Below are 21,447 nucleotides of genomic sequence, written 5' to 3' on the forward strand. Positions count from 1 at the left end.
GTTTTCCTCTTGCGCAGGATTCTGGCTTTGCTTGGGAATGGGAAGGAACCCTGGAGCAGGGTCGGGCAGAAGGTCAAACTCCAAGTGGTTTGGGCATCAACTCTCAGATGCCCCTGCCAGCGTGGCCAGTATCCTGGAAGTTGAAGTCCAGATCTTCTGGAGATCGGCCTGCTGCCCACCCCTGCCCCTGAGGACATTGCCAACAAACTCCTGGGGAGTATGGGGACATTAGGGCACAGCAGTCCTCTGCTGCAGCTAAGAGGGATGCTACTGGGCATCACCCTGCACTCCCCCAGCACCGTCCCAAGCGACGCTTGCCACCACCCACTAATCGCAGCATCACTGGTGATGGCCATGTATGAGCCCCGTCTGGGAAGAGCCCATGCCATGAGCCAGGGCTCACCTACCCAGAGAGCTTCGGCTATTGGGCGGTATAGAAATGAAATAAAATAAATACTCCTAGCACTGTGCAGTGGTGGCCTGCCGAGTGCGTCGGCATCCTGTCCTCTGGCCAGGATGGCTGTGGAAAGGGCAGGGTGTCCTGGGGCCAGGGCTTGTAGGGTGCAGCACCAGGACTTTCTGATTAGCGGGGGTGCTGATGTCCCTGCCATCGGACTTCCCTGTTCCCCCTGAGCTAAGCTGCAGTCCCCACAGCAGCTGGAGGAGAATTAATTTTCCCAGCAGCAATATATTGCTCCTTGTTGCAATGCAAAGTACTTGGGGCGGCCTCGTCTTCAATGATGCGGACCCATCAGCTTCATGAAAGACCCGCTCCTGGTGAAGATGAAGCCTGTCAGAAAGGGTTTGTTGATTGGGACCTACGCAGCTGCCTGCATTTTGCACTCTCCTGGGGGGTGGCTGGGGGCTGCCATAGGGACTGCCTGCGCTTCAACATTTACCACTATGCCACTGCAAAAGAGGGTTGTGTGTGGGAGGAGGCAGGACCTAGTCCCGGGCAGGATCCAATTCTGACTTAACTGGCCATTCCTCTGCTCATCCCTGCCATAACCTCCCCCGCCCCTTTACCCAGTTGTAATTGCAACAACATTCTAACTAAACTGACAAAGTTGTGATGCTGTAACATTTCCGCGATGTCGTAACTCAGAGCTAAAGTTGGCACAGGCGGATTTGGTGGCCTCCTCCAGCCAGCGTTACTTGAGGATAGGGCTGCACTGCTCATTCCAGATTTATGTATGCTGTTCCATTTTCCCCCTCCTCTCCCCAGTCCCCTCTCTTTCTCCCTGCAGAGCTTAACAGCAGCTTGAGGGGAGGGGATATTAATCAGGAGAGGGGCATGGGGAGGAAAGGCTAAACGTCCCCTCCCGGCACTCCACTTCCGTATTGCATCTGCTCAAGTCTCTGCTGCCCCCTGTTGGCCTCCTCAGGTGTAGCTCTCAATAGCGGAGCGTGTGACTGCAGGCTCATCCGGCTTTGTGAATGAGTTTCCTGCAAATCCTGATGTCACACTGGGCTCAAAAATAAGTTTTCTCAGTGTTGTGTCCAATGTTACTCCTACTTAGAGTCGACCCATTGAAATGAATGGGTCTTAGTCATGACTAACTTTTAAATCCCACTCATTTCAATGGGTCTACCCTAAGCAGGACCAGCATTGGCTACAACCCAGTATTGTGTGTATCAGTTGCTTTTCCGCATAAAAAAGGGGAACTCAAGAGCAGCTCACTCCACACGTGATGTTCTGTATGAAGCCTGAAATTGGGCCCTGGATCTTGGGATCCCACCCAGCTACATCTGGACAGATCTGGAGGCTTCTCAAAGGGAGGCGAGTGAAGACTATGAGCTCAGTCATCTTGTGATTTCTTGGCGTTGGCTTCTGTGATGGTCTCAGGGAGCTTGAGCCCTTTGAGTGGGCCACTTCAAGGTAACATGTGTTTCATCAGGGTAGGCGGATGCTGGCGCCTTTGGTCTTGCACCAGGGTGGCCAAGGCCCCTGCTATCCGGCCTGAGAACACCAACTGCATAGTGACCCCCTCTGAAGCTTTGCAGCCTGACTTCTGGTTCATCCTGCTGATGTCTCACTTGTGTTAATCTGAGCGGAGGAATGCTTTACCCCAGCAGGACTCTGTGTCCTCAGAGCTGGAAAGGGAACAGGCAAGTGAGGGCAGGCAGCTTGGCAGAGACTGACACCATGCTTAGCAGAACAAATAGCTCCCTGGATCATTAATCAGTTGCTTCTCCTGAAGGGTGGGGGATGCATGGCGGCAGAGCGCCAGTGCCCCGCGGCAGCACATCAGCGTTTGGGTGGAGCGAGCGGCGGTCGTCATGCACATGACCCCAGCTGTCTGGGTTCGGTAGCTGTGAGGCAGAGAGCGTAGGGCTGGTTCATTGTGCGAAGAGCAAGGCAAATGCTGCCGTGGGTTGTTTTTCTCCTGTAACCCAAATCTGGTTGGACAAATAGGAACCTGCCATCTGGCTAATTCCTTTGCTTTGGCGGGGGGGGGGGGGGGTGACGGTGGCTCCTGGCGAGAGAGATGCAGCCACGCCCTCATCTGTTGCATGGCTCTATTAATAACTCATGTGTATGATCAGGGAGTGTCGGTTAAGCCCTGCTCTGGCTGACTTGGGTCCAACGGGTCTATGTATGTGCTAGGGGTGTGGTTTATGATGCTGGGGAGCAGCAGCAGCCCCCAGAGGGAGCGCGTGTGTGTGTTAACCTTCCAAGGAGCCTGTGCGCTGGAGGCGGTTCCAAGGAACAGCTGGGTTTTATATTTTTTAAGATGGGAGTTCATTCGTTGTTGTTTCATGCCAGGAGTGGGATGAAACCGTCATGTCACCTGGCAGAGCTTAATTTGAATGTCTACACAGCTTCTTCCCACATCTCATTTTAATACTGTGATCATGCGGACTTCATGGATTCAGCATCTCCCTGCTCCCCACCTGCTTATTGGAACATCTTGCCTGTTTACGAGATTTCAAAAGCTTGATAGCGATTGGGGGCGGGGGGTTCTTATGGCCAACATGGCTACCTTTTGCTTTCTGTTTTAGCTAGCATCAGCACCGCTTGCATAACCCATCTTTTAATGTCACTCCAAGAAAGGTCTGTCAAGTCCAGCATTTTGTTTTCTGCTGGCTGTGGAATGCTGTCCCCAGCAAGGCCTGCCTGATGCCCAGTCAAGGTGTTCCTCTCTTCCCAGGCATTTGACAGCATATCATGGGATGATGATGATGTTAATGAGAATAATAAGAGGAGGAGGAGGAGGAGGCAGGCCATGAAGGCCATGGCCATCTTAACTGGAGCACCTGGTTGGGGCACCTGGGTGGTTGTGAGCTAGAATCCCCTGCACCAGATTCATGAAATGGACTCAAAAGATTGGGATGGGGAGGGGGTTGGATACCGGTTGAGGGTAAGCCGAGATAGCAAGAGAGGCTGTGATGATGCTCTGACCACTGCCCTGGGGCCTGGTGATACTGGGAATCTCCAGAGAGCAGTCAAAATTGAATTCTGAAGCACAAAGAGAGTCTGGGGGTTCAGATTTCACCTGACCAATTGCATTGGCCAGGTAAGGTTTAGTTGATAGGCAGCCTGTCTGAGCCTGCATTCACAGGGTCACTCTCTTCCTTGCACCATTTCCTGAGGATTTTTAAAAAACTGATTTAAATCTGGAGGGGGAGGGGTCCACCATCCCCTTGGCAGCTCTTTGGACAGAGTGGGCCCCTGACAGGTGGAGCATCAGAGTGAGGGTCCCACCACCTAGGGAGTGAACGTGTTTCAAGCATCCACCAACGATTCCATGTTGGGTTGGAAGGGAGGGAAGTTGCCTGCCCTCCAGTAAGGACAGCTACCGCTTGTCTGGTCTCTCTGCAGCTTGCAGCTTCCTTCCTGCTCCCGTTCTAAACCAGGGGTTCCAAAGCATCTCATACTTGAGGCACACTTCTTCTTTTCTTAGCTACAGTTGGTGGAGCGCTTTGCTCATACGCCAGAGGCGCTTTATTTTCGGAGTAAGGTTCCCTGTGTCCCAGGCGTGCCTTCTGACAGCGAATCATAAAGATGCACCATGTCCACATCCGCTTCTGAGGGCAAGGGACCTGTGTTGGGGATGACTGAAGGGGCGGGCAAGCCATGCAGCGAATCCTGCAGGAGTGGAGTAGGTGGGAACTCCAGCCTTGCCCAAGCCTTGAGCATCTTTTATTGACCATGTTTATATATTGCCTTTCTGTCAACGGATTCAAGGCATTTTGCAATTTAAAGACACGAGGGAAGAAGGAAACCAGGTACCCATTCTTACAAAATGTGATATCGTCATTGTAATGGCCTGGTGGAAAGTCTGTGGGTGGAGGCAGCTGTGGGAGAGGAGGAGCCCAAGGGTGGTTGGTCCTAACCAGGCCTTGCCATCTTGCTGCTCCCTCTGCAGCAGGCAGGTGGGGTGGCCGCTGAGGAAGAGCCTCATGGCCATTGGTCCAGTCAAATGATCCACAGTTGCATTCTTGGTTTTAAGCATGTTGCGGCACCTCTGCTTCAGAGGTTTTTGGATGAAACGGATTACCTAGATCCAGTCTGGTCTGGCTTCAGGTGTGGTTTAAGGGCAGATCAGTTGCCCTGGTTGACAACCTCTGCCAGGAACTGGGCAGTGGGAGTGCATCGGACCTCTCAGTAACTTCCCGTATCATCTGTCACAGCTTCCTTCTGTATCTCATGGGGGGATGGATAATGGAGGCATCATTTCACAATGGCTCCTGTCCTCCTTGGGAGGCCAGTTTCAGAAGGTGGTAATGGGGACTTCTGCATGCCTATGGCAGTGGTCAGGGATGAATTTTGAAGTTGAAGCCCAAAATTTCTGGAGGGCATCGGGTTGGTTAAGGCTGGCCTATGATGTCCCACAGGGTTCCATCTTGTCCCTTACGTTAACATCTATATAAAACTGCCAGGGGAAGTTGTCCAGGGATTTGGGGTGTGTTGTTGTCATTCCACATTTGACACACAGCTCTGTGTCTCCTTTCCATCTGATTCCAGGGAAACTGTTGATGTCCTGAACTGGCGCCTAGAGGCGGCAGTGAGCTGGATAAGGGCTAGCAAATAAAAGCTTAATCCAGACAAGATGGGGGTGCTCAGGGGGTGGGGGTATGATTGGCTTCTCCTGGGCCCTTTGCCCACCTGAGGCCAGTATGCCAATGGTGCCTGTTTGCAGGGAGGGTGGACCCAGCCACAGTGATGTATGCCTGGCTTACATCAGAACTGGACTACCGTGTTCTGCATGGAGTTGCCTTTGAAGAGTCTTCAGAAGCTTTAAATGGTCCAGAATGCAACAGCAAGGCTGCTCACAGGGACACAGCTGTGTGTGCATATTACGCCTAATCTAGAATATCTCCTCCCATATCATCCTGGCCACACCCCCAAGATCTGCCTGGAGAGGCCTTTTCCTGCATCCCAACTTGGGTGGCTGCGAAGTGACACAGGACGCACGAGGGCCTGTTCTGTGGCTGCACCCCAGTTATGAGACTCTCTCTTCCATAGCAGGTTAATTTACCACCCTGCCGCTGCCCTTTCTAGCTTTCACTGCCAGGTGAAGACAATTTTGTGCAGACACAAAAGCTTGGTATTCATTAAGCTTGGTATTTGACACTAACTCTAAATTTTTCATTATCTGCTGTGTTGTTTCTGTGTTCTGTTTGTTGGCTATTGTTTTATTGTTTGGATGTTGTTAGCCTCCTGGAACGCTATTTTGGGAAGCTGAAAAGGCAGGCTATAAATGATTGAAATAAATAAATGACCTAGGGCTCAATCCTATGCATATTTAGATAGAAAAGTTCTTACAGCTTCCAGCATTCCTCAGCCAGCATGACTGGCTGCGGAATGCTGGGAGCTGTAGGACTTATTCTCTGATGGAATGTGCATAATATTGTTCCCCTGATGGCTGTATTTCTCCCTGGTGCACTGTTTTGCCCTTCTAAAGCATAGCCCCCTCCCGCTTCCCCGTTTCTCTCCTGCCCAGATCGAGGAAGAGATGCTAGCGTTGCAGAACGAGCGGACCGAGCGGATCCGGAGCCTGCTGGAGCGCCAGGCGCGGGAGATTGAGGCCTTTGACTCGGAGAGCATGAGGCTGGGCTTCAGTAACATGGTCCTTTCGAATCTCTCCCCCGAGGCGTTCAGCCACAGCTACCCGGGAGCTTCTAGCTGGTCCCACCACCCTTCCGGGGGCACGGGGCCTCACTGGGGTCATCCCATGGGGGGCCCGCCGCAAGCGTGGGGCCACCCGATGCAAGGTGGCCCCCAGCCATGGGGTCACCCCTCGGGGCCCATGCAGGGGGTACCCCGAGGCAGCTCGCTAGGGGTCCGCAACAGCCCCCAGGCTCTGAGGCGGACGGCCTCCGGGGGACGGACAGAGCAGGGCATGAGCCGCAGCACCAGCGTCACGTCACAAATCTCCAATGGGTCACACATGTCTTATACATAATACTTCCAGAGCTGTACCCAGGGGTGGTGATTCCACTGGAGCTGTCTGCCAACAGAAACTGCCGACAGACACCCCACCCCCACCCCCCCCCCCAGGCCTGGCCCGATCTGGGCAGGACGGTGACTCTGGCTGCCGACTGGCGAGCACGTCCATTCTGTTTTGGGTTTACTAATAGGGATGTCATAGTATTCGGCTGCAGAGGTGCTCTCTTTACCTCCTTAAAAAGTTATTTTAAGGGAGCAGTTTGGAGTTGTTGCGGGGAGGAGAGGGTAGTGCTTTCAGTGGTGATGGTGAGGGTTTTTCCCTCTTTCCACTGGCTTTGTACAGCTCTCTGCCTCCTGGAGGTCAGGGTGGGTATCCCCTTTCCCAGACTCTCCTGTCCTGGGATGCTAATGGTGAATTAGCTAAACTGTGTGTGGGGGGATGCATTCTTGGCTTCCTCTCTGTATTAAAACATGCCCTCCCTCTGCTTCGTAGCGGTGGTCCCTTGCACAGAAGGGGTCAAATGGAAGTGTGCCATGAAAGAGGGTCGAAGGGACTTCGCCTGCTGAGGGAAGCTGAGGGAGAGGAGATGTGTAGGCTCTCTGCACCCCTAACGCACGCTTTCTCTATTGCACTACGAGGCAGAAGCCTTGAGAGTTCAGGGTGCATGCGATTGCTTGGACAGAACTGCACTAGTCAAACGCACCTGCTAGAAACCTGTCCACAGTTCAGCCCAACCGGCTGTTGTGTGTGGTGGTGGGAGGGGAAGAGGCCGGGCCAGAGAGGAGGGCTCTTTTCTGGCTTAATACTGTGACATCTCATTTTAGTTAAGCATCAGAACAACTCACGGGACGCCTGGAATCGCCCTGGTCTGTCTGCTCTGTTCTTCAGAAACTTTTAAGACTTGCAGCCAACCAATCCCAATTTCCAGAGGTATTGTGAGTGAAAAGATGCCATAAGTTGAAAAAACATGCCATTGGTAGATGAGGAGTTCCTCCTCCTTCTGACACTACATTTGCCAGTTTTGTTAACTTCCTTGGGCTTGCCACAATTTCTCGTTTACATGTAAAGCTGTAGCCAACAGTTCTGAGTGTTTTAGTTGCCATGGGGGAGCAAAGAGCCGTTGGTGTGTCTCTCCCAGCTGCTGACTAGCCTGTTACTGCCTCTGTAGACGTCTGCTGCACACGGCCTGTCCCTTGCACGAGTTTTGGGTTGCTGCAATTCCTTCACAACACCCATAGCCATGGTGGCTGGCAACCTCCCTCGCCACTTGGCCCTGAGGCTTTGCATCCAAGGAGCTGTTGTGCTCATGTGGATTCCAGGGGGGTGAGCAGAGGGGCTTGAGAAGGCAGATCCCTTTGTGTGGAGGGCCTTTGGAAACTTAATTGCCAAGGCAGCCAAAGAGGTACTGCGACTAGCCTCACGAGAGGGGGCTCAGTTGAGGGCAGTTTGGCCTGAGGTGAAGAAGAAGAAGAAGTGAGAGAGAGAGAGAGAGAGAGATGCTTCTCACTACAAGCTGCTCCACTTGGCATTCTTTGTAAATTAATTTTCTTGCACACTTAAAAAAAAAAAAAAAAACACTAGCTACTAACTCTAGGATTTGCCTTTTAACACATCTATAGGGCTCAGAAATGCAATTTTTTTGTTCCGAATGTGTTTATGTCCACATGACATAATTGTATAGAAAATACTCTAATGTGTGTCACACTGCTGCTCAGTTCTTTCTTTAATCAGTGTGACTTTTTTAAAAAATTTAGCTAAATTAAAGACCACTCCAGATCCTTAACTTCAGCTAACCTCCCCCAGCCCCTGCCATGGACCTCTAAAGTTATTTGGTTGATCATATCACTGGGAACAAAGAGGGGCCTGTAACCCATTCAGCCTCCCCAGAAGAGAGGATGGGAAAAATGATTTCTGATGTTGGATTGTGCATACTTGACCTCACTAAGCATAGCGATTCTTGGGAGGGCAGGGGAAGGTTGTCAGAACAGCAAATCTGAATGTGTATGTGTGCATGCGAAAATGTCAAGGTACTCAGATCCTTCTTAGCTACCTGGTATCCGAGTAAGGGCTCCATCTCTCATCCTGCTTTTCCTTGCAATTGACATGAAATTTGAACCAGTTTAACTTATTCCTGAAAGGTGACAGAGTTGGACCTAGATGTGGAGAGAGATGAACACTGAAATTTAACTCAGAAACTCACCCCACCCATCCAATTCTGATCCCCTAAACATCTGGGAAGTGTCCCTTTTTAGGTGGTACCATATCAGTGGCATCAAATGTGTTGGGGGGGACAGGGGGCTCCTCTTTTTCTAGCTGTCCCTAGACATACGCATGCACATACCAAGGAGCAAGGATACGAGCAGCGCTTGAAAACCTGCTGCGTCGTTCATCCTCTTGCTTGCATTTTTGATATTTTGGGCAGACTCAGTTGGGAGTCTTCCCCTGAACTCGTTTGTGTGAAGCAAGACATGGAACTTAACTGCTGAATTCTCCCCCGCGCCCTGCCCCATGATGTCAATTTCGATATGTGTGTTCTTTTCATCAAAAGAGAATTGTGTAACCATTTCTCCCCACCACCACCACCCCTTTCCATGTACAACTTTGCGTGCCAGGCCCTGAACTATTCAATGAATTAATATTTTAATTAAAATAGTTTGCAAAAACTGATTCAGATCACTTGGTCTAAATGTTTTGTGTATGTGTGTGTGTTGAGAAAAGCCAAGAGATAACCTGAGCACACCAAGTTTTGCTGCTGTGACTGTTTTCTGTTTCTTAAAGAACTGAAATTTGGGGAAGCAACTGCGGGTTTGAGTCGAGTGCATATTAATGCCATCAAGATGTGGATTCCATCTGCGATGGGTCTGTGATAGAGCCAGTATGAAAGGCTTGTGCTTTCTGAATCAGTTTGCAAACTTGAGAGTTTTTTCAAGATTTTTAGCCATGCTGAAGTCTACTTGCATCCCTCCTTCTCCCCCTGCTCCCCCCCCCCAAAAAAAGTTTATTTTTTTCATTCATTTATTCATTCCGTGTTTATCTTTGGCAGGGTATTTTTTCCTGCTTCCTTCTCTTTTCAGTTTCCATTTCTTAAAATCCATCTCTTAACATGGGCATGGGGAAAATGTGGCCTTCCAGATGTTAGACTGCAACCCCCAAGATCCCCCCTGTTGGTTGTGCTGGGTAGGGTTGATGGGACTTGCAATCCAGCAGCATCTGGAGGGCTGCACATTCCTCACCTGTTTTAAAATGCCGTGACCAGACAAACTGCTTGCATTCCTATGTCCTTCAGCTCAGTGACACTCAGCTCTTGAAAGCCTATTTCTCCCTCACGGGCATGCACAGCTTTAAGTCCAGCATCAGACTCTGCTAGGGAACGGCAGAGGACTGAAGAGGAGCTGCACATGTTCACATTTTGCTGAATGGCAGCTTCATCTTCATGGCCCTGATGCTGCTTCCTCCAAGACAGAGCAGGGTGTCTAGGCAGCTGCCAGAATGTAGCTGTGACAAGCAAAAGCTGCAGCGGAGGTTTCAGCTGGTACTTCCCTGCTGTTTGGTAGCAGCTGGATCTCTGACATGCAAGTGCCTCTTGTGTCTAGAAAGTTACCTCTTCTTCCTTGGGTGCTGTATCAAAAACCATATCACGGTGGAAGGCGGAGAGAGATAAGCGTGGGAGAAATTACTCCTTTTCCTCCCCATTCCCTCTTCTGTTTAAAGACCAGTCACACTGGAGCACCTCTGTGTTCACTCTCTTGTCACAATATTTGCCAAAAAGTTGTCTTGGAAGTGTCATAGATTTTGTTTTAACACAGCAGAGGCGCCTGCATTTGTGGAGCTTTTAGATGCCTCCTTCATGGGAAATAGGGAACTGGGCTCAAAATCAGCCTCCCAGTGGGATGTTCCTATGAGTGTGTTTTTTTAATTGGTTGGTGTTAGCCCAGTAGCCCCGGGCTGTCAAATCCCATCGCAGAAATGCTGACTGACCTAGCGCCTTCCGCTTGGGTTTAGGGAGTGTGAAGGCAGTCGTGGCCTACCTTGAAATGCACACCTCTTGGGGTGACATAGAAAATGCAGCCGTTTCATAAATGTGGGCTCTTGTTTGTGTAAGTATTGATATATTCTTGCATGTCTGCCATTTACGTGTGAACTCCCATTGACATCTGGGTGGCGGGAGTATCTCCGAGCCTGCAGTTGTCTGCTGGGTTCACACAGTACGTTTGCTCATGTGTGTGCACATGGGAAAGGATCCTTTGTTGAAATCCGAACACCTGAAACAACACCTCCTGGATCTGTGGCAAGGCATGTCCCAAGGGTAATCTGGCAGTCCTTTTAGTCAGGATTCTTAGCTCATCCCCTGGTGCAGTGGAAACTATAGGCATGGATGGAGCACAGATGCTCTTGCTCGGGACAGCACCCTTGAAAACTCTGTCAGTGTCACTGGGAGGTAGTGTGTACAACGGCAAGTCTTAGCTGGTTTAGGCTATTCCAGTAGCTGTGGAGGAGGGGTGACTTGCTCCAGACTGGGAGCTGGTTTCTGGGCATATGTCCTTAAACCCCACAAGCCCAAGTGCTCAGGCCCCACGGGGCTGCCTTTCAGAAAGATGTGGCCGCCTCTTTAAAGCAGTTCCACATCAGGGGTGGAGACTTTGGCGTTGCTCAGGAGGAATATATTTGAGCAAACAGCAGGAACCTCTGCGCCAGGATTACTGACAGACAGCCGCCTGTCCTGCTTTCTTCATCTATCTCTTTTAATGTTGCAGGATTACAGCTAACCTTTCCCAAGTCAATTAATGTTCTTAGGTTGGCCTGACTTGAATCTAGTTTAACCTCTTGCACAGCAAAACTCGTTCTGATATTTTTCTGGTTATGATCATGCAGAGTCTGGGTTGTGTAGCATTAGTACAACATCTGGCCCCTTTTAAACTCTGCTCTATCTTTCCCATGGCTCTTGAGCCTTCTCCCCAAACCTTAGGTAAACACGGGCGTCAGGAGCAAAAGCACAGCGTCAGCAATCGAGGGCCAGCGAAGTGCTTAATTTGCAGCAGTGAGTGCCTCTTAGCAGCAAGTGTACATGCCACCATCACCCTCTGGGCCAGGTTCCAATCAGGGGTGAAGTCTGTGAACCATTCCCAATTCCTTTTCCTTGCCTAGCCTAAACCTAGCATGTTAACCTTTTTGCCAACCAAATACACCCCTGTCTTCATGAGGACTGGTGCCCTGCCGAAAGCAAGCAGTGCAATTAAAAAAAAAAAATTAAGAGAGGGTGTTTCTTCACTACGTACCACCCATCCACACGAATGCCCTCTCTTCTTCAAAATTACGGGTAACCTGGAACAACACATACAGTTCCATCTTCCACAAACTCATTTAGAGTATGTGGGGAAGGAAGAGCTGTAATTTTTCTGTAAATAATATAGCTAACAAATTGACCTGGGTGGTGTTTGTGTGTGTGTGTATTTTCTTTTGAATCCTGGAACCTTCCCTTGTCGTCCCCTGCCCTGCTTCGTAGTACATTTTAAATTAGAATTTACTGTATGTGCCAAGTGGCAACCACAGAAGCTAATGCAAGTTTGATAGAGCTTTTGCTTCCCATGTTTTCCTGGTTTCTTCTCTTTTTCTTTTTTTACAGCCATCTCACTTTCTCTTAGTGCAACCACCTTTTCCGAAACCTGTTCTTAGACTTGAGAGCTGGAGTTAAGGGGAAAGAGGTGGATTTAATGAGCCCAAATTGCTGGCTGTTTTAATTTCAGCACTACACATTTCTCTGTTAACTCCTAGCTCAGCAAAATGTCAAAACCAAAAGGCGAAGTTCACGACCAGTGTTTTTTGACTTGCGTTGGAAGGAAGTGAGCTTTTTTGCTGGGAGAATCCTTGTTCAAAGGCAGCAATATTTGGATTATTCTCGATTTTATTTTACTATTAAAAATGGTTTCCCCTGCCCCAATCATTTTCTGTTTGAACAGAAGCAAGGAGAAATGGGGTAGCGTGTAACTGCTCCTGGGCATCCTCAGATTTTCAACGGATGTGGCATTGAAGCATGTTGGCATTTGCCTCTTAAATTTGCCTGAAGTAAAAAGACTGAATGAGTTTCCCTGTCCCACAGGTATCTGATGGGGGGGGGGGGGGTGAATTAGAAACTGATCTCCATCTCATCTATGCTTTGGCAAAGTGGCAGAAACTGTGTGTTAAGACTGTTAATGCATGAGTTGTGGTGTACCACAAACAGCAAGGACAAAGTGGATGGTGTGTGTGTGTGTGCGTGCGCACGTGCGCACATGGCATGTACACAGCTAGCAAATGTGTACCTTCTCTCTCCATGCCCCCCAACCCCACCACCATCAATTTTGTCCCTTCACTTTTCCAACTCAGAACCCTGACCAGCCACCCTCTATATGTCAAGAATGAATTTGATGTAAATAAAATAATATTTTTAAAACTATAGCACATAACCCCACTCGTGAAGAAGCTACATTGGCTGAAATGGCTGTAAAAACACTAAAGTGTGTATGTGTTTCCCTTCTAAAAGTAATTAACACTTTTGCGTTGCTGGAAGTCCTTTGGAAGCTCTTCCCAGGGGAGAGGTCCAGACTGTTCAGTGATGCAGAGATAAACAGCACCAAGGAGTAATTGCTCTGCGTCAGGTTGGGGTCTCTTAACTGCCTGCACATCTTTTTAAATTAAGGCCTCTCAGGCAAGTGTGTGAGATGTGAATAGTGTACATTTGACATTAAAAAAATAAATAAAATGAAAGCTTGCTTGTATTGTGAAGATTATTTTAAAAACAAAAGACAAGACTTGATTTCTAATGAACTATTAACAGAACTTCAATGTAAGTTTATCCCACTTGGGGTAAAACCAATTTTAAAAAGCATCTTGAATGTATAATCCTCTTTTTCCATAAGCCAGGTTGGCTTATTCTACCAGCCAACCGGACATTCTATTTATTAATTTTTGTATAATTAAGTTTCCCCATCCCTTGGCTTCATGACTTTCTGGCATGAGTCTGACATTATTCTCTCCTCCCACCCCCATTTTGCACAAGAGTTGCATACATTAAAATTACAACGTGGTGGTGGTGTTTTTTAATCCTCCCGGTTTTCTTTTTGTTCCCTGTTTGCAGCTTACCATGCAAACATCTGGTCATTCTAATTAATTTTTGACAGTCCACTATATTCACCTCAACAGTCCATTGATCAAAAGGAAGGAACCAAATGGCCAAGACAGCACCCTTTGCTAACTGATGACAGACCATGTAGATGCACACCTGTAATTGCGCAGATCTTAAAAACACTGGGATGAGAACAAACTCATTGCACAGTTACTTTTAGCTCTATGCAAGGCTACTGCAGTGAAATAGAAATTACCCCTGATTTTTGAGAGAGAGAACTTTGTGGAATAAGTGAGGTGATGGGTGGAGGAAAGCCAGAGGGTTTGAGAGTGGGAAGTGAAGAGGGGCAAAGGGGTTTTGCTCCACCGAATGTTCTGCCCAAATGCAGAGGGTCCTTGTGGTTCAAGTCCTAACCCTCCATTTCTTAAAAGCGTTGGGGAAAGCCCTCTACACAGCCAATAGAACAGCCTGCCCTTTTCAAAACTGTAGTGGCTGGGGCAGACAGAGGTGTGTGGGGTTAAGGAGAAGCACAAGGGGGTGTGACTCAGAATCACACTACGCTGAGCTCATTCTCTGACCAAGCTCTCTTAGCAGCAGGTCAGCTTGTCTGTTCTATAAAAGGATCAGCCGTTCAGGTGTATCAGGTTGGCTGCAAGCCTGCATTGCCAGTTTCACCTCTTTTTTGGAAGTTAGTTTTTGGGATTTTTTTTTACGCGTTCTCCCTACCCGGTTGGTCACGCACAGGTATAAAGAAGGAACAGTTGCCTCTGCGGCCAGAATGGCCGTTGCCCCAGGCACCACCTTGGCACGGCGACGCGCGGGTGAACCCCGGCTGCCCTGCACCCAGTGTGCATTCTCCTCGGTGGGGCAGCGTGCCGCTACTGCCCGATGGCGGGGGCTGCATTTGTACGGTGATTCTTGTCAGTATTCTGGTATCCTTCTGGTTCAGATGTGCATAATAGCTCATATATAACCTGTATTAATTGTATAGATTGTGCATTTAAAACTGTTATCAAGTTGTTTGGGGGGCAGGGAATAAGAGAAAGAGGTCATATGTAATATTTTGTTTGTAAGTATCCTTTGTATCATAGCAAAGGAAATGTTTAAAAAAATTGAGCTGTAATAAAGTAATTTTAGTAGATGGCGTGTCAGCTTGGGTTTGTTACAAGGATGAGCGGGGCTGGGCAGCATCCCTGGACGGTGGCGGTTGGGGTCCCTGTGCCCCAGTGGGGCTAGTTGCCAACACCTGCCCTGAGTCCCTCTGAATGCTGGTTCTGAGCAGCCATCGTTTAACTTTCCTGCAATGCCTCTGCTGTCACATTGCTCTGTAAGAAATTAAAATGGTAGCGATAAGCTGCCCACTACTGCAAGGTATGCCCAAGCCCCGCCCCACGGCACATTGCCTGGGCTGCCCCCTCGAACCAGATGCAGCCTTGCTTTGCTGTGGGGTTCCTTCCTCTGGTAGACAAGGCTGTCCTCTTGAGACAACACTGAAGACTCCACCAGGAACACAGGAGGCGGCCTTTTTCCAAGGTAAGAATGGGTCTCATCTAGCTCAGAACTGCCTACACCAGCCCTGCCCCCAACCTGGCACCCTCCAGATGGTAGACTACAGCTCCCAGCATCCCCCCGCCAGTAGAGCTGGATGTTGTAGTCCAACACCTCTGGAGGGTACCAAGTTGTGGGACAGCTGCTCTCTAGTGTTTCGGTCCAGAGTTCCACAAGATGCCAGCGACCGAGCCACCATCTTTCTCAAGATGCCAGCGACCGAGCTACCATCTTCCTCCTCCTACTGTCGCCTTCCTTGCCTAGGATCAGGCACTTCTTTCCTACCCATTTTTTTTGTACCAAGGGCATCGGCATTCATTCTCTGTTCATTCAAAGCACCATCTTTCCCAGCTTCCTGGGAAGCTCGATTTAGCAAGGGCTGATCTGCAGACGTTTCTGGTGGGCCCACTTGCAAAGGTGCACTTGAAAAAGCATCAGGTGTGCTCAAGCGGGGCGCTGTGCACATTTGCAAACACATGGACCATATAAATGGAAGAGCCTGGCTGCTGGATCAGGCCAAAGGCCTGTCTAGATCAGTACCCTATATCCCAGTGTGGCAGGTGTCTCTGTGAAGCCCACAAGCAGAACGTGTATGGCGACAGACAGGGCCCCAGCTTCCCTCTTATGTAATTTCCATGACAAACCTGGGTACGCTGCTGCAGTGTGTGTGTGTGTGAGAGAGAGAGAGAGGGAGGGCCCGCCTTCCTAATCTCTCGTCCTTGGCTAAACATTTCCTCCTCTTTGGCTATGTGCCTTTCCCAAATCCCATTTTCTCAACTGTGTGCAGGCCCAGGACTGCAGTTAGAATTTATGGATGTCCCAATCTCTCCATTAGCATTAATAGTCTACCTGCTAACCTCTCACAATGCCACATAATCCAGACCACAGTGCTTGACTGGAAGCAGAGGTTGATGCATTGCGGAAAAGGAGTTTTCAAAGTAACTAGCTCCAGATGTGTTGTAAAAACCTAAGAGGAACCATGCTGACTCAGACGAAAGATCCATCTTCTCCAACATCCTGTATCCCACAGTGGCCAGCTAGATGCCCCAACGGGAAGCCATCAAGGAGGACACAAGGACAATCACGCTGTCCCATGCTTCCTGCTCAGTGAGTTTGCCTCTGATCTGAGAGGTAGCATCTAGCCATCATGACCGGTGCCCAGGACTAACCTCCTCCATGAATTTGTCTCCTGTCCTTTTAAAGCCATCCATGTCATCTCCTGGCAAGAAATCTCACAGCTTGACAGTGCAGTCTGTCAACGAGTCCTTTATTTTGTCCCACCTCCAGTCTCCCACCCTTCCCTGAAGGAGCGCAAAATTAACCCATGTGATCTAGGCAAGTTGACATCAAGACTGTCTCCCTGATACCGGCTCCTGTTCTCCTGGTGGGTTGGGGGGGTATTTTGGGCGCTGAGCTGTTACCGGGTGTACGACCGCTGCCAGCTGAAGGTCTCGCGGAGAAGGTCGCGGGAGGAGGGCGAGGCCTCCCTGCTGTGGAGAGTGCCCCGCCGGCAGCGATGCTGCATGGCCGAGCTCCGCCGCCGGGGCCTTTCTTTCAGCCTCTCCTCCAGGCAGAAGAACTCGGCCACTGTGCGTAGGTACACGAGGGCCGCCGAGTTCCCCCAAGAGGCCACAGGGCTCTTTCCAAAGAAGCCACAGTGCCCGCCGTGCGGGCTCAGCAGCAAGAAGAAGTAAGGGTTGCTCTGGAAGAGTTCCCAAGGGAGTGTGTCATTCGGTGGCCCCCGGATTGGGTCATCAGCACTGCACAGGCACAGGACTGGCACAGCCACCTCGTCGACATCCCTCAGTGGGTCGTTGCGGTCCCAGTAGGCCGCCCAGGTGGGGCTTTGGCTCCTCCTGTGGCAGAAGAGCGCCTCCTCGAAGGCCCGCAGCGAGCGGCTCCCGAGCACCCTGCCCATCTCCGCAGCCTCCTCCAGGGCCTCAGCGTACCTACAGAGGGGATGTCATGATGGCAACAGCCTTGCCAGGTGAGAGCGGATGGTTTGGGGGATGGGGAGCCCTGGTGCGGCAGGGTCAGCGGGAAAGACGAGGGCAAGAGGGGCCTAGGTGGGTTCAGTGGGCGTCGAGGTGGAGTGACCACATGCCGTACAAGACTGCCCAGGAGCTGCAGCGTTAGCCAGCCTCTTCCCCCACCCCACCCCACCCCACCCCCGGAGCTGCAGCGTTAGCCAGCCTCTTCCTGCTTCCTTTTTAATCCTGCCAAGAGCCTTGGCTAATGAAGGTAACCAGGTAAGGGGGCCCAATAGGCAATTCTCAACATTACCCAGGATGCATCTCGAAGCCAAACTGGTGAATTACTTAGTCTGTGGAGGTCACTGTGTCCTACCTGTGGGGCTAATGCTGGGGGTGGGGGGGGGTTGTTCTCTCTCTCTCTCCACTGATTTCTCTCTGGCCATAGCAACTCAGTGGGAATCTGAGCACCTGGGGATAAATACATCACTCAGGTTCCCATGGCAACAGCATCGGGTACCTAGACAGCAGTTCCAAACTGGGGATATGGAAAGGGGAGAGGAGAACAAGGGGCTGAGGAACACAGAGTTACTTTAGGTTGGGCTGGGTAGGGGTAGAACCTTCTCAGAATTAAATTTCAGCTGTCCTGGAATGCTGCAGCCAGGCGGTTGATGAGAGGCGGTTGTCGGAAGGATGCTACTCCTTAGTTGCACCAGTTGCATTGGTTCCAGATTCCTTTCCAAGCCCAAGCCAAAGGGTCGGTTATGGGACCATTCGCAGCCCTACTAGGCTCGGGACAGCCTTCTCCAAACTGGTCCCCTCCGGATATTTTGGACTTCAACTCCCATCAGCACCAGCTAGCATGGCTAGTGGTCTGGGTGGTGAAAGAAAGCATTGGTAGGCACAAAGTGATCCAGGTAGAAACCAGTTAGTAGTGCAGTCTGCAAAACTAGGTGTCATGGGCTGGGGGCTGTAATCAGGAAAATTATGTGGGGTGGCTGCAGAACTCAACTTTTGAATAATCTGAGCTTTTAAAAAAAATACAAGCAAGTTACTAGTTCTTATGGTTGACTGGTTGCCGCCAATGGGGGGGGGGGTCTTCTCTTTTTACCCCAGTGTGAGGGTGAGTTTAAAGGGAAAAAAACAGCTAGGCGGAAAAGTGTAACACTCCCACCAATGCACCGGGGTCCCAATCTGGATCAGGAGCTCACTAGAGTGTTTCACTAGAGTGTTTCACTAGTGTTTCACTAGAGCAAATAAAAACTTCAGGAGCACCTACGTGCTCTGCATTTAATGCAGTGTGTTGTTCAGCCCTGACATGCCTGGATGTGCGGACCCTGCCAGACGAATCTCGCAAAGCAGGAAGAGTCGCTTGATCGTATTTTTCAGTGGTTAAGGGGCAAGGGTGGTATTGCCCTTCCCCAAGAATAAATAATGGGAAAATAAGAACTTAAGAGCATATTTGCATAACTTATACGCATTGGGAGAATCCGGCTTTTCTGGCGGCAGGGTTTGGACTGCCTCGTGGCACGACTCTGACTGTCCTTTTGTTCTGCGGTAAGCTCAGAGCGCCCCCGCCCCCAGCTGCAGCCACTAGGTCAAGGGGCGCCTGTACCACTCCGACACGCCAGCAGTTCCACGGCTAGAGGGGTGGGGAGCGCACAGAGCCATTGCCTAGACCAGCTGTTGCCATGCTGGGGCCCTCCAGAGGTGTTGGACTGCAACTCCCATCATGCTGACTGGGGATGATGGGACCTGCAGTCCAACACATCCGGAGGGCCCAGGTTGAGGAAGGCAAGTCCAGAGTGCTTCAGGCTGTACGCTAGAAGTTTGGCAAGCACTGCATAAGAACCTAAGAAGCGCCCTGCTGGATCAGACCCAGGGTCCATCTAGTCCAGCATTCTGTTCACACAGGAGCCGACCAACTGTCGACCAGGAAGCCACAAGCAGGGCACGAGCACAACTGCACCCTCCCACCCACGTTCTGCAGCAACTCGTGTACAGGGGCGCACAGGCTCTGGTCCTGGAGGGAGCACATAGCCATCAAGACTAGTAGCCCTTGGTAGCCTTTCACTCCACGAATTTGTCCAACCCCCTTTTAAAGTCATCCACTCACCTGCTGATGCATCTTTTCTGGAACATGAGCAGGCTCCATTCGTACCACCATGGGATGTTGGTCTCGAACCAGTCCTGGGCCTTCAGCAAGGGCGAGATGCAGGCCGCCCCACCCAGGTGGCTGGATGACCCACATTCACCCAAGTAGGAGAGCAGCAGGCCCGAGCCAGAGCCTTCGCTGACGGCAAAGAGCGCCGAGGTAGGATGCCGGAAGCGGACGTACGCCACGGCCTCTTTCAGGTCTGCCGGGTCGCCGAACGGCTGCAGCCTTGGACTGGTGAGCGGGCAACCATTGTGCCCACGCCTGTTGAAGATGACCGGGTAGTAGCCCTCCCGCAGGGCCAGCCCGCACAGCTGGCAGACACCCCGAGTGATCCGGCCGGCAGCATCTGGCACAAGCAGCAGCACCGAAGGATCCACCGCGCTGGTTGCCTTCCTGCCCCGGTCCAAAGGTCCGACCACCCAATCCAGGGCAACTATGCCGCCGTCCTCCAGTTGGAGATGGTCCCTGGAGAGCTCCAGTGGCTGATCCAGGGGCCAGAGGAGCTGAGCTGCGGTCTGCAGGTTTGGCCAAGTCTTCCAGGACCACTCCTGGGCTTCCAGGTCAGCGGATCGGCAGAAGGTCTTGATCACGGCATGGGCAAGAGCTGAGGGCTTGCAAAAGAACTGGCAGTCCCCAAGCAGCGATGCTGCTTCCTCCCCGGCACCGTGTTTGCCCACCATGGCGCCCCGCTGTGGCCCCTCGCCTCCAGTCCAGCCTGCCCGCCTCCAGAGCCACCAGACCAAAAGGCAGAGGGCAATGAACCCCATGATCCAAAGGGCCATTTTCTCCCTCTCTTTCTGGCACAGCCCCAGCCGGGCACCTCATCTGCCGGAACTGGGCAGGAGCCGGACAGCTTCTGCGTCTCTCCCAACAGCATTTCACCAGCACGGCCGGCACTTGGTTACTCAGCAAATAATGCACCTGTCTGAAGGTTGCTGCGCATGGAGGGCTGGTGGGGAAAAGCCCAGGGGTGGTGGGTGTTGTTCCTGCGGCGGCATTAACCCTTTAGCTGCCAGAACCATTCGCCTTTCCTGCTGGAGGCCCAAATGGGGTGTTGTTACTGCAAACGTAGATTCTCTCTCTCCTCTCGTTTGCCCAAAAGGAATAAGCAGCAGCTTTGGAGCCTGGGGCGGGCCGGCCCAGCTGCACTCTCATGTGTGCATGCGAAATCTGGGTGAAGCAATCACAACCCTTCTTGGGCCTTGCTTGGCCCAGTTCCCAACTGGGGGATGAGATCGCAGGCCAGCGTGTATGACAAGGGGTGGAGTTCTTGTTGGCGGCGTCTCCAGAGTGCTTGACTTTTTTTAGTCATTCCCAAAGTGCCCGGAGAGGCTGTCTAGTTTGGCATGAGAACTAAGGCAGTAGCTGAAGGTTTCCCAGCAGCCCAAAGCAGCATTCTGTAGCTGTGTTTGCCTGTTGCTCCTTAGCAGGCCATAGCAGAAACTAATACAGAAACAGACGGAAGGGACCTCCTCCGTTGGTAGATGGTCCTTATTTCCTTCACAGTTCATTCTTCCTTTTCAGCTTTTACAAATGAAGTGTCTCAAGTTTTAGTCCAGAAATCAGGTGAGCTTTCGCAATGACTTCTTTCATGACCTTGTTAATGGCTTGCATTCAAACACATTTCCAAGCAATGTACAAAACAATACAGTATATGATCATAAATTAAATTACATATATTACTGCAGACAGAAGACAAGATGACATTCTTGGGGGTTGCTTGTTGGAAAAATGTTTTCTGTAGATGCTGAGACCCCAGAAGACTGTCTAATTTGTAGTAACTGGGAATCCCAGAGAGTTGGCACTATGCTAATAAAGGCCCCTTTTGGCATCATGATAGATCGGAGCTCCAGAATCTTGAGTACCAGCAGGAGGGTGTCTCCTGATAAGCACAGCAACTGAAGAGCCAATCTCTTAAATATCCTGGTTCTGAATTGTTTAGGGCTTTGTAAACAAAGTATTGTCAGCCACCTTAAATGCTAATGATCTAGAAGCCCACTTTATCTAGTCCATGAAAGGTGCCTTCCGCAATAAATCGGTTGCTCTTTGTTTTAACAGGGGTTTGTTGTTGTTCAGTCGTTCAATCGTGTCCGACTCTTCGTGACCCCATGGACCAGAGCACGCCAGGCCTTCCTGTCCTCCGCTCCCTCCCGGAGTGTGCTCAAGTCCATATTCATTGCATCAGTGATGCTATCTAGCCATCTCATCCTCTGCCGTCCCCTTCTCCTTTTGCCTTCAGTCTTTCCCAGGAGTTAGCCTTTAACTCACCCCACC

At 50.7% G+C, this 21,447-nt stretch overlaps 2 protein-coding genes across 4 annotated transcripts in view; one reads left to right on the forward strand and one right to left on the reverse strand.

Annotated features, from left to right (window-relative positions):
- Positions 1-8,076, forward strand: part of TAOK1 (TAO kinase 1) — a 65,479-nt gene extending 57,403 nt beyond the window's left edge. For all 3 annotated transcript variants that reach the window (XM_084823136.1, XM_084823137.1, XM_084823139.1), the window contains one exon: positions 5,949-8,076. In XM_084823136.1, coding sequence (XP_084679262.1) covers positions 5,949-6,410 — 462 coding nt within the window. In that variant the 3' untranslated portion in view covers positions 6,411-8,076. The remainder of the gene's footprint in view (positions 1-5,948) is intronic.
- Positions 8,077-16,295: 8,219 nt separating this feature from the next.
- ABHD15 (abhydrolase domain containing 15) lies at positions 16,296-20,053 on the reverse strand. The gene is made up of 2 exons (XM_084823140.1): positions 19,132-20,053; positions 16,296-16,994 (listed from the first exon to the last, which is right to left on the reverse strand). The coding sequence occupies exons 1-2, from the start codon at positions 19,953-19,955 to the stop codon at positions 16,463-16,465; spliced, it is 1,356 nt and encodes a 451-aa protein (XP_084679266.1). The 5' UTR covers positions 19,956-20,053; the 3' UTR covers positions 16,296-16,462.
- Positions 20,054-21,447: the final 1,394 nt, after the last annotated feature.

This window comes from Heloderma suspectum, chromosome 16, assembly GCF_057233095.1.
Source record: "Heloderma suspectum isolate Gila_16-S chromosome 16, 16-S_ref, whole genome shotgun sequence".
NCBI lineage: Eukaryota > Metazoa > Chordata > Lepidosauria > Squamata > Helodermatidae > Heloderma > Heloderma suspectum.